Source organism: Musca vetustissima, unplaced genomic scaffold (genome assembly GCF_032173495.1).
Source record: "Musca vetustissima isolate MV318-11 ecotype Yass unplaced genomic scaffold, APGP_CSIRO_Mvet_v1 utg2401, whole genome shotgun sequence".
NCBI lineage: Eukaryota > Metazoa > Arthropoda > Insecta > Diptera > Muscidae > Musca > Musca vetustissima.
In genome coordinates, this window is record NW_026883923.1 from 222688 (window position 1) to 239725 (window position 17038).

The window sequence follows — 17038 nt, forward strand, 5'->3', positions numbered from 1 at the left end:
AATGGATAATAAGCTGATTTATACGATCAATTAATTAACTGTATATATTGCCTAAAGTAGTTGTGTATCGAACATAAAAACGAAAACATATAAAATTTGTGTATACACACATACACACCAAATGTCTCCACTAAAAATTATAAATATTAGTCCACTTTTTCTGGTAGCCCCCATTTTGGTTATTTTGGGGTTCTTAAACGTGTTCTTTAACCGAATTCGATGAAATTTGGTACCAAACTCCCAATAATGGTCCGATTGGGACAACATTTTGTAGTACTGAATAAGGTCCAGATACATCAAGTATGCGAAGTGTTGTTGGAATCGGTTCATATTTAGATATAGCTCCCCAATATAGTTTCGTCCGATTTTATATAAATGAAGCACCATACTGTCAATGCTTTCCGATTGAGACAAAATTTAGCATAGCGTATTGAAGTTACTGCAGATAGACATCCGTGAAGTGTTGTTGAAATGGGTTCAGATTTAAATATAGCTCCCATATATATTTTCTATGTTTGTTCTATATTCACGAAATTTAGCAGCTGGTATGGAATTTAGTATAGAATGATTTTAATTAAGTTTGAAATCGGTTCAGATTTAAATGGTGTACCATAGACCATGTTCTATGTGCACATATTTTGTTCTTGATGCAGATATAGCTCCCTCATATATTTGGAGGTGCCTAAGTCTGCTCGCTTTACATGAAATATTGCACGGTGTATTGGATTGAAGACGTTTCAGGTTTAGATGTTGTACCAAATAACCAAGGATTTTATACACATTCTCCACTCAAAAAATGAGGTCTATGTTTTGGGGTTTTAAGATTTTATGAAAAATCACCATTAAAATTTGCTGACATTATGGTTTAAAAGATCGTTTGATAGAATTGTCGTTATATGTCCACATTTTGATATGTTCCCTATATTTTCATTTCACGTACCTATCAGTATACCCATGTTGGAGGGTATCCAAAGTTCGGCCAGGCTGAACTTATCGCCTTTTTCACTTGTTTAATATTAAAGACACATGTCCACCTAATAATTAATTCATATCTATATCATCTAAATACCACGAAAAATCAAACGATATCAAAATCACACACTATATATCAAATCACTCAGATTCCTGATTGCACATTGAATCTAGAAGAAAAAATCAAAATACACTGAAAAAAGTGATTTAATAGATCTAATCATATGTTCCATTCCAAGATGCTTTTTCTCAAATTCTACCGTAAATTAATTTGGAAATTCCACCAATAAGGCATTTTATAAGTATGTTCTTTATATTTTAATAAGGTCACTATGGGGTTTGTTATCCTAATACTATCAGTATTTGAAATTGCACAGACTTGTAGATGAAAATTGTTAGTTTTGGCATTTGTATGAGACAACCCGTGTCTGTTAACTCTACACATGTTCTTTTCTGGTGTTTATTATTTTCACATACACCATAGGAGAAATACTTGTGTTGTGATAACATCACCGAATTCAGGTAGACAGCAGCAACGCCCAGACGATTACCGATGGAATATGGCTGGAAATGGAAAATTGCATAAAGTGTCAGTTTATGTTACAACAACTGTCAATATCTTCAAATGTGCATTGTGTAGCGATGTGTGCAAACGCATGAATGGGTGTGTATGCTCTGAACAAGTTCCGGGGCGTTTTTCAATATGTCAAAATTTGTCTGCATCATTATATTGTAGATATTCGTTGTTGAATATGCGTGTGTACGCATTTTCAGAAGCTGATATGCGTTTTCCATTTCATCAAAGGAAATGACCTTCAAACATAGAGTTCGCTTTGTATTTGATATAGCGAATGCTCAAACTTAGATATTGGATACATATCAAGCTTGTACCTCGCCATACCTCTCACCTTTGCAGACGGAAACATTAACTCCTGCTGCACAATTATTGCAGAAGTTGCTGGACTTGTTGGTCGTATTGTTGTTCATTATAAAGTTAATCGAGCTTCAAAAGCGCCTGCGTACTTAGTAAAATCTACAATGCAGACTACGGATTTTCAAATAGCACGTGTTCACTTGCCTCAAAGGCATCATTCAACTAACAATTCTAAACGCAACATGTACTAGCATGCCTGTTCGTATCCTTATGACACGGTATCACGTGGAGGGGAAATACTCACACATGTTGTATATACCAATGCTATTTCAACTACAACTGCCAAAGATGCAGGGTTACCGATGTGCGAATAAAGTGGCATTTTGCGACTCTACCTGCAACTATTAAGCATTGGAATGTTGTGTTTTTCGTTTTTAGCGTTGTAGTATATACCCAACGGTGTAGAGAAAGACACTTTTTTTGCAAATCAGAACACAAGATTTTATGTCTTTCGGCACTCTGTGGCTTTCGTTTGGTCCGGTGTTATAACAATGGACGATATTACTTTATTATTTCATTCGGAAGCAATTGGAAGACATTTATTTAGAAAGCTTTTCTGAGCGATTTTTTTTAAAAGAAAACTACTTTTTGTCCAACTTTTTGAAAATTCCCAGCGTTAATACTGCTAAAATGTGGCAATTCAAATCGACTATATTCTGCTGCCATGTTGTGCACGCAGTAAATTCGACGTCTTCGTAGCACATCTGTTATTGGTGCGGGAGTTTGCTCTTGTGTTGTAAGCAACTCTGTTTAAATTGTGTCGGTTCAAACTCGCTTAAACCACAGTGAGTTCGAACTAAAAGTGCCTTTGATTGTTGGTTCGTTCGAAACATGTTCGATGAGTTCTATGCTAACCAGTGTTGCCGTAATATGTTTGTTGTGAATATGTAGGTAATGTTAAAGAGTTATTCGCCATCATAACGCTATCGTATCAACATGAACATACCAAAGGTGGGAATGAGAATAGGAACGATTTTGTTCAATCACACTTACTTAATATGCCTTCAGTTCAGTGGCTCATATTTAAATTAAAATTTTATTAAAAATGACTATTAAGTATATTTGATTATGTGACCCGCACATTACAAATCCATTCAACATGGCCAAAAACAGCTGAATTTTCATACAACTTCTTTTAATAGCTCTTACAGTTTGATAGTGTGTGCAACGAATTGTTGTTTAACACACAATGTTAAACTATCCTCGACTCCATCGAACCTCTGTTAAACATATTTGTATTAGTTGTATGTTGGACCAGACAAGCAGAGAGGCAATCGAGTTGATGAGAGTTAGTATCAGTGAAATCCTCAAGCGAGAAGGTTGTGCGCGGATTGTTGGGTGGTTAATCACGAGGAAAGAACCTGTAATCGAATCGCTATCGAAATACAAAATTAACATTTATCAATGTTCGTAAATCAAAGCAATTTCTAATTAAACATATCAGCTACAATAAAATCAGACCAAGTTATAACACACCAATTAGAATAATCCCCTAAACCATTGTGATATTTGATATTCGGTGAACATAAATAGAAAAAATATAGCAATAATAAAGTTCAAAGAGTGCAAATAAAATTAAAAAAATGTATGCAGAAATTGTACAATTACAATGTCTCGTCGCCATCAGTATATTCGGATTTATATCAGCTCAAGACGTGGGTGCTAAAGATCTGTTTAGATGTCGTCAAAGCTGCTATCAAAAGGTAGGATTTTTGTATCATGTCTGCTGCATGCACCGACAATGTAAGACACATCAGCTCTGGAACAATGACACACGGCTACAAGGATTAAATCGACCACAGTCTCTGAAGATAGTTAAATAAACTATGGATATTCATAAGCGCGAAACGACAAACGGTCACATGCACTTAGTCCCATCTTACATGGGATGTTGTGCTGCACACGGGCCTTTGCATATGTACCATGTGTATGTCAAATCAGATTACGATCTGCACGTGACTTTGGCCACTTTTCGGGCCATCACAAGCTGCGAAACTAAATCCCAGGGCAGATAAGTAGAACGCTCATCATTGTGTTCACTAAGCGAAATCGATGGATTTCATTTTATGACATCGTTTCGTGCTTTGTACAGCGTTGAACAACAGAACACTGCCGTCGCTAAATGGCACGGAGCCATTTGCCAAAAACGAAAGCAATAAAATATGGATAAACCTTTTCTTTTTGCAAATGCAAAACGTTGCAGCTTGGAAGACTTTTTTGCAAAATCATTATGTGCGCAGTATTCCATTGAAAAAAAAAAAAACAAAAACAAATTTCATTGACAGCACACAAGTCTTCCTTTCAGTCGCAAATGGTTGGTCCCAGCCGAGAACTATCTTGGAATTGTATTAGTTAGAAATTCCTATTCCACTTTTCAAGTGAAAACCTGGGTCTGAAGCGTACTTGGGAATTTTCGTGTAGTACATCAAGTGCTGTCATGTGCTATTCGAAAGTATCTAAACGCACAGCCATTGAATAAGCGTGGGGTTTTCTAGCGACCTGCATACATTCTTCGAAAAAATGATTGTTCTGTGCCATAATAGACTACCACCGACCATAATGAAACCGTTCCGCACTACGCAAATTGCCATTTCCATTTGCAGGACAGGTTTTGTTGGTCGACAGAACGAGATTTGCTTTAAGCCTGTTGGTAGGCAAACATAGTACGAACGACCGGTTCCGACTCGTTGGACGCCTGGATGATGGCAAAACCAACAGCACGAATTTAATTTTCCTCTCCGCTGGTGATCACTTTCTGTTTGACTAGGCTACCCGTACCAATGCATTGCAATGCCGTCCCAGTCTACGTCGAAAATTGAAATATGCAATTTTAAATTGATTTGTCGGCATAGTAAGAATGGAGTAGACTCCAAATTGAAAAGCTATAATGCCGTGTTGCACGTGTGTGCGTGTATATGTTCACGTCGGTGCGATTGGCGATACGATCTGATTTTAATTAAAAACAAATCACTCGACATTGATGGACAGCAGCTGTGTACCACATCTGTCGCGATGTCTTCTGAGGAAAATGGCAATCTAACTATTTATGGCCTTCTCCGTTGAAAGTCCCAAAGGTCAGTTAGAGCAAGGAATGAATGTTCAAATACACTTATAATTTGTTTTTTATTTCTCTAAATTTGGTAAGCGATCAAATTGTGAGTGATGTTGTAGGTTGTTTCATTTGTGGCAGCTAATTAGCGGCCATAAATTTTGCGGTCATAAATTATTCCCCATGCCGTGAGAGTTGTGAGAATGTCTCACAAACATTCGACCTCTAACTGTTAGTTGCACAATTTCAGAATGTTTTGTGGCAGCCAGCAATACCATGTTTACTGGAGAGGCGAAGTATGTTTACCCAAACAGATCGTTCGCTGTACATGTCCCGATGCGATAAACGTGAACTAGTTGGGTATTATCGCTCTTACATTTAAACGAACACCTAAGCAAATATTGTAAAGCTTTAATTAATAATACCCGTATTTGTTTTGTGTTAGCCCTAATAACCATTATCGGGTTATGTGGCTGTCTTGTATGACTGCTGATGTTGGAACACCAACCCATCCGTCCATGCAATCAGCCAGGCCACATCGTATATAGGCTATACACATGGTAGTTTATCATAATAATAATTAGAAGTCGCTCTGCAGTAGGAGAGTAGCATAGATATGCGAGTCTACGGTTTTCCGAATTGATATTTTGTGTCGATTGGACGACGATAATCGATATACAATAATACGTCTTACATTCATTTCCCCTGGCATACGTACTCATGTAATGCGTGCTCTAATCGTACGTTTTGTATCAAGCGCATCCAAATAATTGTATTTTGTTTTTATTTTTTATATGTTTGTCATGTACGTGGTCAGAATTGTAATGAAGCAATATCTAAATAAGCGAAGACATGGCTCGTCGTAGACTTTTTAATAACGATTTTGAAGAGTGTATATCAACATCGGCTAGAAAGCAAATATGATTTTTAGTTAGGGCAACGCACAACCACTCTCCCATTTCATATACATATCGGCATCTATGTCCACACACGTACCACCCTCTGCTGCCGAACTGCCGCCTATTTCGGCAATTCGACCAGTAAGTTTTAACGGCAACTAAGGAAATTGTGAAATACTACATTTTGTTGACACTTGGCAAAAACGTGCATTTTCTGTAAAATGCATCCGTTTACTAAAGTGAGATTAACTGGAATTGGGCGTTGATGGCGATGTTTTCTACGACCTGCTTGCATTACTTTTAACATTAGAATTCTCCTCTCCTGGGAATGGAGATAGTTGCATTTCCAAGAAAAATATTAAAAAACGCTGCAAAAAGTCGCAGCATTAACAAATCGAAGTATTGCAACGGTGGAGTACGCACACACAGTTGTACAATGTACTTGTATGTATGTCACAGGCAACATGCATACATACGAATATTCCTGCCGCTGTGTTGACAGCAACCCCTAAACAACATTCAAAATCATTCAAACAATCTTGGACAGCTTTAAATCTTCTGTCACGGTATTTCTTTGAAATTAAGAGATTTGAGTTTTGCATAACTAATGACATTCATTGTGCACATCGGTTGGCACTGAAAAGGGTTGATGGCCCGACATCGAAGATCGAATAATTTTCGACGGCAGAGCAAATACGGGTTGATTCGGTTTGAAGACGTATGGATTAAAGTCCGGTGAACATGACATGGATATTTGGCATAAAAACAGCTAAGAACACAATATCGACTTTTAAAGGGCGTGTGTCGGAAATGTTTACGTATTAAACATTCTGGCTCGCCAGGAGAATGTTTGAAGAAGGAACAAAACCTACAAAGGGAAAAATACGTGTAAATCGCTTACGTATATACCATTCTAAGTAAAAATGCAAAGAAACGCCGACGGACAAATGTAGCTAAGTTACATAGCTTCCAACGATGGTTTTGCACAAATAAAATCCGTAAAATTGGTACTAATATATTACGACAATAATTACAGTAGACGGCTAGTACCGTACAGTAAGCAATATCACTCACTGTACAGCTTCTTTTTTTCTTCCACACACATTTTTGGCCTTCCTAATTAGTTTGGCCCTTGCCGTTCATAACCCAACGGTATGTCTTTCAATATATACGCAAACTGGGCTGCCAACGAACGACCAACAGCCAAAAGAAAAATTGAAACATTACGACTTATCAAGTCATTAATTACAAAGCCATATTTTAAAATAATAACGACAACAACGCCAAAACGACAGATACAAAACAATTTACCCTTGTAAATGATAAAAATAAAATAACAACGAGACTACTTTAAATGAGTGGCATGGCATGGCAAATGATTAATTTTCTGCGCAAAAGGCAATTTCAGCATTTCGCTCCAGGGATATTTCGTTTCCACAAAACAAAACGTAGCAAGGCATTAAAAACAAACAAACAGCAACAGCAAAAACGAAGACGAGACGGGCAACCCAAAAGCCTTCGATTAGGAGTGAATGCTGACAGCGGTGCTGGGTACAGATGTCATTGTGCGCAAAATTTAGGGATGATGATGACGGTTGATATCTACCAAAGAATGGAAAAGAGCATTTTCATGAATGAACCATTGTTATGCCACAGAAAGAGGCTACATTGCACGGCACCTTTGAAACTGACTCAGTTAGGGTCGATATGAGCGCGATCAAGCGTCGGTTGACAATTCCTAAAAACTCCATTGATGTGCTGAGAACACTCGGCAAACGGACGGCTGTCCTTTTGTTTTTGTTTACAATGAAATAATGACAAAACGTGCTTTGTTTGTTTGTTGCCTATTCACTGGATTTTTGCTTCCCTTTTCGGTTGCGTTGCGTTCGACCCAACCAATGACCTATGTGTGATTGGGCTAAATTGGTTATGGAAACCTACGCCGTTACCCTGCGGAAATAACGGCAATAAATTAACAACGCAGCCAGTAATCCTGGGAAGAAACCAGTAATAATAGCTTGCTGCGTCATTCATCGATGTGGGGGATCAATGCGGTAGGTCGTCCTGTAGATCGTGTCGTATCTTCCTAATCATTTGGCTAATAGTTACAGACATTGTTTAATTTATTCCGGGAATCATACTTTCGTTGGAAAATATTCTATCAATGTCAGTCGAGGGAGAGCGTGGTATTGATCAAATAATCAAATGTTGCATCACGTCTTAGTCAAATGTAATCGAATATTAGGGATCCAGGCAAAAAGCAAATTGACACATACACCATTTAGAGCGTGTAGGCCCATCAAGATGAAGTGAAGCGATAACTTATGAAAATGTTTGCTCTCGACCAATTAAGTGGCTATGGAATTAGTAGTCCTCATTAACATATAGCATCTAACGAATATAAATAAAAATATTATTCTTTTGTCTATATTGACACTTGGCGGGGGCTTCTCAAGCAGCAGAATGAGGCATGGGTACCGAAAATAGACGTATTTCGTTAATAATTCCAAAAACCAAATGTGTCGAGTTGTTCCCATTCCAATCTCCGCCATTGAATGTGTCCGTGTGAATGGAATTTTTGTAAAAATAGCTATATTCACGTCGCTGATAATGGTGAGGGTGGTGGGTGGTCGTTGTGCCTCCCATGTTTCACATCAGCTGGCAGAAGATTTAGCAGCTGGTGTCAGTCTATCTTATCGGTTGATGTAGTATATTGAAGCGAGTCGAAAAGGTTACGACAACATGATTTATTTGGCATTTGTTTTTCCTCTCGTTTCAGTTTGTTCAAGATTGGCATCACTGCATGGATTTTGAGGACTGTAAAAGTGTAAGTATATGCCCGCAATTACATAATAAACAGTGTTACATATATGTATTTGTCACACACGCACCTTCAAAAATAATATACAAAAGCAAGTAGCCCACTTCCTTACAACACCCTTATCGGACAACTGGGACAGCATGATGTCCAAATTCCGACGTAAATTACTTTGACTCATTTTCAATGTGTCCTCTGTTGAAAATGACGTTGTTGACTTCGCAAACCTCATATTTAAAAAATCTAGTTTAACATGAGCCTAAGTTTGATATATAGTTTAATAAGTGCCTAAGTTTGGCAATGCTGCAAAGGATAACGTGAAAATAAATGTAGGTCAATTGAAAATTTATCGATGAAATCCAACAAAACAAACTGTGCCTTACTGCCGGTCACGAGCTATGCAAAGGACGAATGTATAAACTGAGTCACATTCGGTGAAATGGCATGGAAATGCAGCAGTAGAATACAGGAAAGACTTCTGCTGGCACAAACAAAGGGAAGCTATAAAATACCTTTAAAGGAATTGCTCGGCGTACGCTTTTTGTTGAATTTGTAATTGTTTGCCGCGGTTATAAAATCATAACGCTACATGACTCTGGCTCCAGGACTCATTTAAAGAACAATAAACTCAAGATTTGGGGGTTTCTTATCTTTTAAGATAGACATATACCTTTGTCAATAAACCTTCTTTGTTGCAAAAAAACGATAATTCGACCAAATCAAGGGCAATATTCAATCGTAGATTTGTGGCCGAACCTTTGGTATATTTTTATGAAAACGCCAGCAAAATAAACCATTTTCTTTTACCTTTGGCCTGTACGCACCACTTTTACAAAGTAAATTGATCAAATAATTGGGAGCGTATTTGAAGATAGCTGGATTTACAACTCAGTCGGATAGCTCGTCACATAGTGTAAATATTTACGTTAATTTTCCTAAAACTATACCGCGCCTCACCCGCCTTGGTCGCAAATTACGAACGCACCAGACTCTGTGACGGGAATTTTTAATCAGTTAGCATTTCCAACGAACATTTTCAGACGTCGGAGTATTTACACAAGGCATCGTTGTTTTTAATAAACTCACATTCATATCTAAGGCACCCCAGCTCAAGTACGCATTTCACATGGGTGGTGCAAAACAAAAATCAGTTTTATTATCAGCTCTGCTGACAGACTGATTGGTAGATTGGTGTACGTGTGTCAATATTTGCTTTCGATAGTTCAGCTAGTGCTTCCAACACCCCTTGGGAAGCAATAAATTCATAGCAGATCCATTATCACAGATAGAGGAACATTAAAGAAGGAATATAAACAAAAAATTAACCAACAATTACAAGCGAACACCAAAAAATAGCTCATATTCTCGCTGTGCTGCACTAGGGCCCTTTGCGTTTTCATTTTATTATTTCCAAACTATTTCATTTTGGTCCTGCTGATGGATTTCTCATTTATGTTGATGTTTGTTTGGTTGGTTGTTTTGTAAACAAATTTGTCACAAGCTGAGACGATCCGATGATTACATCTTCCGCTGGGTTCTTGGAAGAATCTCATTACAGAGCACTTATTACATTCAAGTGCATCACGGATCAGATCACCCTCTCTCCGTTTAGAAAAGCGTGGGGAAGCACAGAACTGCTTCTTTACACAACATACAATTAAAAAAAAAAACAATTTCACATACAAATGTACTATACGTCCATATGTTTGCAAGATGTATGTGGGCTATAAGGTTAGAATGCCAAGAAATTCGTCTGTAGGCTTCGAACAGACGTTTGGATCAGGATACGAAAGAATAATCAATAATGAATGAGCAATAGGATGCCGTCTGGTCCCAAGCACTTACAAATGAGTTTGTAGATGTGGTGTGCTCAACATTATTTTATATTGCCATACCATGTGTTGCCGACCCACAGATACAATTGCGTTGACGTGTAAAACGACGCCTTACACCCATTACATTTTCGGTCGACATCAATTTGTAGTCCAACAACGTAATTATCATACGCTCGGAAAATATGTAGCTCGAATTACAAACTGACAAATTGCATGACACAATTGTAGTGTTGGACCTGTAGAGATTTGTGGACAGAAGCGCATTGAATGCCCTACCTGTACAAAGCTGGGTCATCTGAAACCATACTCGTTGCTGACAACGTATCCCATTTATGATTAGGCGAGGGAGGCACCAAGTGACTGCCTGTCTGTGGAATGGACATATTTGTTCTCTATTGAACAAATGCTTGGTACTGAACATATTCAATTGCCACCCCAAATAGCCAAAGAAATTGTAATAATAATCCAATATAAAGAGAATCGCATGTGGTATCGTTATTGATTGTGTCGATGTAAGTTATTAGGATTTTAACTCTGATTTTTGCTTCAATCTTATCAATAGTTTCGTAGGGAATATTTTAGGAAGGGCATGTTCTAAGCATTCACAGCCGTTTATGACATTCCTGGTGTCCGTAACCTTTTTATCTCCTTCGGAATAAATCCTTGATCGTTAATTTACAATTTGTGTTTGTAAATTCCCAATAAGCCGATAGACACTTATTTCCCTAATTGCACTCTTACTAAACCCCAAATCCTGCACATGGTCCCATCCCACTTCATTCATTATGCATGTTAATTATTACAAAACACGATCAGATCCCCACCTACTTTACATAATTTATTGCTACTAACCCTTTCGATAGTCGGCGAACCACTAGGCACATTTTCCATCAGTCGTCTACAGTGCCAGACCATACTGCATGTTCATGCGGTCGTTACATTTGGTAGCGATTCAAGACATTGTCGAATTTACAAGGCTGATGATATTTCTTTTTTATTTCTGCTATTGATCGCAGAGAACCAAGACGAACACTCTGAAATATGTGCTAACGAGCGGTACCGACTGTCAAATTAAATATGAGATTTGTCGTCTGCCTTTCCGAACCAGACAAGATGTTTGCCAATGATTTTATCACCGCAGTTGTCGGACGGTGTTACGTAGAATGACTCTTTTGTCAAATCGATGTTTGATGTTGTTATTGGTGTTAGAGATATTAAGTTTGTATGTTTCAATGGATTATTTCTATTTGTCTCTCTCTCTGTGTGTGTGTGTTTTCGTAGAGCATAATTAAAACAAATTAAGTATTTTTTCATTTGTATATGTGGCACCAACCGATTATGTTTATTTTCATAAATTGTCGTTGAATCTCCCCTCCCAACCAGTCTTATGGCACTATCCAACACCCCAATTGTATGTGTATGTATTTCCGTAAATGTTGTATTAAATTGCCCACCTCTATTAAGTCAATAGAATTTTCATTTTGGAGAAACTACTAAATCAGAAAATTCATTCTTCTTTTTTACGTTACAGATGTGCATCACACCACCAAATATCAATAGTTATATCCCAGAAGCATTCAGTTTTCTGGTGAGTGTCAATTTAAGAGTATTCCAAACCAGTAGTGCTTGCTAAGTTCACTAAATGTGCTTATATGGATCAATTTTTCGTTTCGTCTAACGTCCTGAGTTGTTTGTAAATTATTTTTAAGAACCAAAGATGTGACCCCAAATGTTAACAACTTTGTCTGTCAACTGTTTCACAAATTTTGAAATAACGGCAAGAAAAAAGCGACATCGCAATTATATTATCTAGATTCTGCCCAATTCCTTAAAAGTCAATGAAGTTTTACTCGTGCTACCAACGAGTAAAACTTCAAACAGATGGTGTCCTAATCAACCGAAAAAACAAGGGCGTATTGGAGTATTGTTACTGGATAAAGCAACCCAAAAGCAAGGACAAGCAATGGTAGCTGTTCGCATATTTGAACAGCATTGTGTATGTATGAGAACTTCATAGCAATTGGAAATGCTGATCCAAAAATGGATAGAGGGTGGGGTGGTAGCGGTAAATAGAGTAAGCTATAGGATAGGTTATTCCATTTTTGCTTTTATGTCTGATCGAGTTTTTGGTGATTTTCCAAATTATGCGCATTTTCAATGGTGACATCTCCATCCAACAGAGCTCCAAAGCTACTGGCACTGGCAACATTTCGGCCAACAACCACCAGCTGCATGCATATTTATGAAGGGAACAACACACTCTACCGACTCAAAAGAAGGTATAATAACAAAACATTCAAAATTAATGTAGATATTCACACAAAATACTGAGATGTTACTGAAGGTAGCTATCGTGATTGGAACAGCACTTGTTGGGTGCCATAACGAAGTCTTACTGAAGGGGAGAAACGAAACGCTTTTAGGTTAACTTGTAAATCCTCGTATTGACGCTAATACTTATGTGCCTGGCATTCTTGTTTTCTTTCTATTTCTAGTGTTGGAACAAATGCGATCAACAATTGGGACCCTTTCCTCTCAATATTAACTCTGCGCTGCGCCAAGGCTCGCTGGTTATTACTGACATTGCCTGGGATCAAGCCATCACGAATGCGTCAAAGCAGTGCTTGGTTACTTGGGAGGTCTCCGGAGGCGGTCTAATGGGCAACCTATTGACGGATTCCTCCACTGTTGAATTATCCCTCTGGTCAGATACGGTCTATCACGTACAAGTTACGTGCAAGCATAAGGTAAGTCAACTTCAGCATAAAATCCGTTTGCACAAACAGACAAACACGAGTGCGTTGCAGTCGTCGTAGATAGACTGAAATATTAGCTGGCGTCGACGATGCCGATGTGGATTTTGCAAATCCCCAGTAAGCGTCATTTTGAGCTTTATAATCAGGTTTCGCTGATGACAGCTCCGTTAGTGAATAATTCACTGCCTAGCATTAATATTCCGATGCACCTTAAAATACACAGATGGCCACAATCTAGCTATTGTTTTCAGTGCAACTACGCTCAACCATGGCCACTGTTGAAAGTTTTTCCAAGCCTTTTAGAAGCGTTTTTTTATTGTGGTGGTTTCAGTAATGGGCTAATAACATCAATGTTCCTTTGTTTGAAATTTTGTTAACATTAAACAAATTTGAACAGTTTTTTAGAAAACGAACATGAATGATGATCGTATTCTGCCAAAGTGCCAAATTATTTTTTCTTTGTCATTTGATTCCAAATTGCATGACATCATGCAACCATCTGAGGCATATATGCTTCTTACTACTGGCACAACTCGGCAATTGTTAACTGGCTTCAATACGACACTGCCGAGTTGTATCGATGCTCGGCTTATGTGTGCACTTGACAAAAACACGCGATCAGTTACTCAAGTTGTTGTATGTTGCAGGTGTCTCTCACTGGCCCGCCCATATGGTACTAGAATAATCAGTTTTCAATGACAATGTTAATTGATGTGTTGACCAATGTAGCTTTGATTTACGATATTGTCAGCACCATGATGATACTCATTCACGTGTATTTTTTCTCTTCTCGTTTTAGGAAACCGGTGGTATGCGTCGCTCATTTAAATTGATCGTCGATACCCACAAATTGGGCGATAGTTCCGCCACAAGTGTGCAGGCCATCACAATGGACAGTTCGTTTAGTAATCAACTTTTGACATCGGGGTACGGTGCTGAAAATATCCCCTCATCTCCCAGTGAGGCGGAGTCAAGGCTTCGTATTCTAAAGGATAGCTCCCAGGACTTCTTGGCTCCCTACAACCCAAATAAACCCTCAATAACCAAAACATCAAAGAACTCTAATGAAGAAACTGCGCATGGAGATCGTGTGGAGAGTGGAACTAAATACCAGGATAGTGTGCTGCGCACCAAATTAGTTGGTGCTTCCGCGAGTGTCGACTCAATGAGCTTTGCGCAAATCTCTGTTATCGTTGCCCTAATGGGATCTTCCATTCTGTTTGTAACGGTCGTAATAATTTATCTGATAATGCGTCCGGCCCGGAAGCATGTACCTGCCGTTATAACGCCCAATGATAAACAGATTCTAATAAACACGGATATCCGTCCATCGCAAAGAATAACTGTGCCAGCACCAGTTCACCGCCATACATCCGACGCTCTGGCGTCAGCTTCGATGACGCCCGCCGACCAGAGTCCAGCTCTGCATGTATAAACGTAGCTCGGTATCCACATAGTGATCTGTAAATATATGTATATATGGAAATTCCGCGTGTAAATAAAACCCCTTAAAGTCCAGTGTAAATATACACATGCTTCCCTTACGTTGATGACGCGATAAGCGTAATGCTCAAAATGACTGGCAACTCAAAATATTCGTGTTACCTGACAGCGGCTGCTTCGACGCGATTACTTATAGCTTTTGTTGATTTATTTTAAGCATCGCCTTCGTCAAATTCAGGATAGGTTCTAGACTCGCCCAAACTAGGATGAAGTCGGGCCTGTGTGTGTAACTAGATAATAAGACTTCTAGTCCATTTGGTGTGAATGTGTTCAAGTACGAGAGTCTGCATGGCTGAGAGCGTGACTGCAAATTTATTATTTTTAATTTTATATGTACTATGACCTTAATAGATTAGTATTGGTCGAGAATTGCCGAAGTTACTTCCTGCTTTATGTAAAATCCGTCTTGCGTTTGCTAACAATTTATGTCGATAGTCCTCATGTAAATCAAAACATCTTCCAGATAGATCGAGAAATTCGAAATTCACGTCAACTAAAGTAATTATCAGTCGTTATTGTAAATACTTCCATGGATAAAAATTTCCGATTGCTACAATTCCACAAGCTTAACAAATTAGTGCGTAAGGCAACATGCGATAAAAAGGAAACGGTAGTTATATTCAACGAAATGTCTGCATGTGTTCTGAGAGCGTCAAACAATCATCCCCTTTTTTGACGCTCGCAATTCGTACTTTTTCTTATGGCAGAAAACCACACATATTTCTCAATATACCCACCATGGTTGGTTTCATTGTTTTTTTTTTTTATTATTATTAGTTACAGATTTATTGTTATGAAATTGGATTCACTGCCAGCAAGTTGCTTTCGGTATTGTTTTGTGTATTACCAGCATAAAACCAAGAAAATTCAAAGGTTTGTGTGCCTCCAATTTTGATTTTTAATAAAGGTTATTTTAATAAATATCAGATTATAATTGTATGTCATATCAAGAAGCCTTTGTAATGCACTACAAAAATACGAAATATTGAAAACTTGACAATCGTTCTTCACAAATATTATGCTGGGATGTGCTAATTACATGACCACCACTGTAGGTGTTTTCTAAGACTGACTCCTCATTCCTAACGTTATTCTCGCGACATTTAGATAAATTGCCAAACGCGGTTTCAGTTTTACCTTCACAGCTGACGCTGAAAAGCTCGTGAAACTGGCCAAACGGATTAAAATAGAATTAATGAATCATACTTGTAAATCATGTCTCATCAATGAAAACAAATGTAATTATTAGTTATATCGTACCTAATCAAAATATATTTATAAGATAAATACGAAACTAATACTATTTAATATAAATAACAACAAATTAATAAAAAACTGAAAAATAATAATTGCGTTTTATTATAAAAAAGTGTACGGGGGAATGCAGAATGACACACATCAATTTTACGCAGAGCTTTGGGTCATAACTTGTAAGGTCAACAGCAAAAACATTTCACTCTATAACTCAAAAATTGTATATGCATATAAGTTTAATCAGTTAATTAAAATCGGTACAAAAAACTGCAGTATTATGTGAAAATACAGTTAAAATTTTTTGGCCCTCTCTAAATGTAATAAAAGTTCTTGGCATTCCATTGGCCCGATATATCAGAACCCCCGCATTATTCGGTATTTCGTCCCACCAAATTTGCTATAAGTTTGACTTTTGAATTCTTATTGGATAACAAATCTTCCTCTTTCTAAAGAATATCATAAGTAGATGGATATACTTGTATATTATTATATTCAGTGGGGTGTATAGATCCTTCATCAGTCCTCAGAAGATTAGTGTCGCCGCTGCCAATAAACATACACACATAAATATTATTTCGCAATGATTCGTTGGTTGCATCAGGAGAACCAGACCGACATTCCAATAGAAACAAGAGCATCGAATGAATGGAATAACACCTCGTCGTATACAGGATATGCTTTGATACCAGAAACGTAGGCAATCGCTACGCAAATGTGTGCGTCAGAATTGGACTATTATTTTACTACAATTTACATTTTTTGTGTTGTTTCGTGGCAGGTTTGAAAACAAAAAACTCCTATACACAGGCATCCAGTCTACCGTTAATGCCATTGTTAAGTGTACAAAAAATCATTTTGAAATATATTCTGCAAATTCAATGACGATGCGGATTCTGTCCGGCGACTCGGGCATTCATCATCTTTAGCCAGCACACAACGCCAATACGCCTGGTTTTTGTCGTGCATTTCAACACTAGCCCTTAAGGGATTTTCCAGGATTTTGCATTTGAATAAAGCG

The 17038-nt window shown here is 37.9% G+C and overlaps 1 protein-coding gene across 1 annotated transcript; it reads left to right on the plus strand.

The window, feature by feature from the left end:
* The first annotated feature begins 3489 nt into the window (after positions 1-3489).
* On the plus strand, positions 3490-14698 carry LOC133330911 (uncharacterized). The gene is made up of 5 exons (XM_061539311.1): positions 3490-3609; positions 8634-8681; positions 12039-12095; positions 13003-13254; positions 14063-14698. Exons 1-5 carry the CDS (start codon positions 3490-3492, stop codon positions 14696-14698), a joined length of 1113 nt encoding a protein of 370 aa, XP_061395295.1.
* Positions 14699-17038: the final 2340 nt, after the last annotated feature.

What these genes read in the sequence shown, in the direction of transcription:
- LOC133330911 (XM_061539311.1), top strand. Translation starts at nt 3,490, where the DNA reads ATGTATGCAGAAATTGTACAATTACAATGTCTCGTCGCCATCAGTATA. An exon ending in ATTTTGAGGACTGTAAAAGT is followed by an intron (nt 8,682 to 12,038) that starts GTAAGTATATGC and finishes TTTACGTTACAG; the next exon opens with ATGTGCATCACACCACCAAA. An exon ending in CAGAAGCATTCAGTTTTCTG is followed by an intron (nt 12,096 to 13,002) that starts GTGAGTGTCAAT and finishes TTCTATTTCTAG; the next exon opens with TGTTGGAACAAATGCGATCA.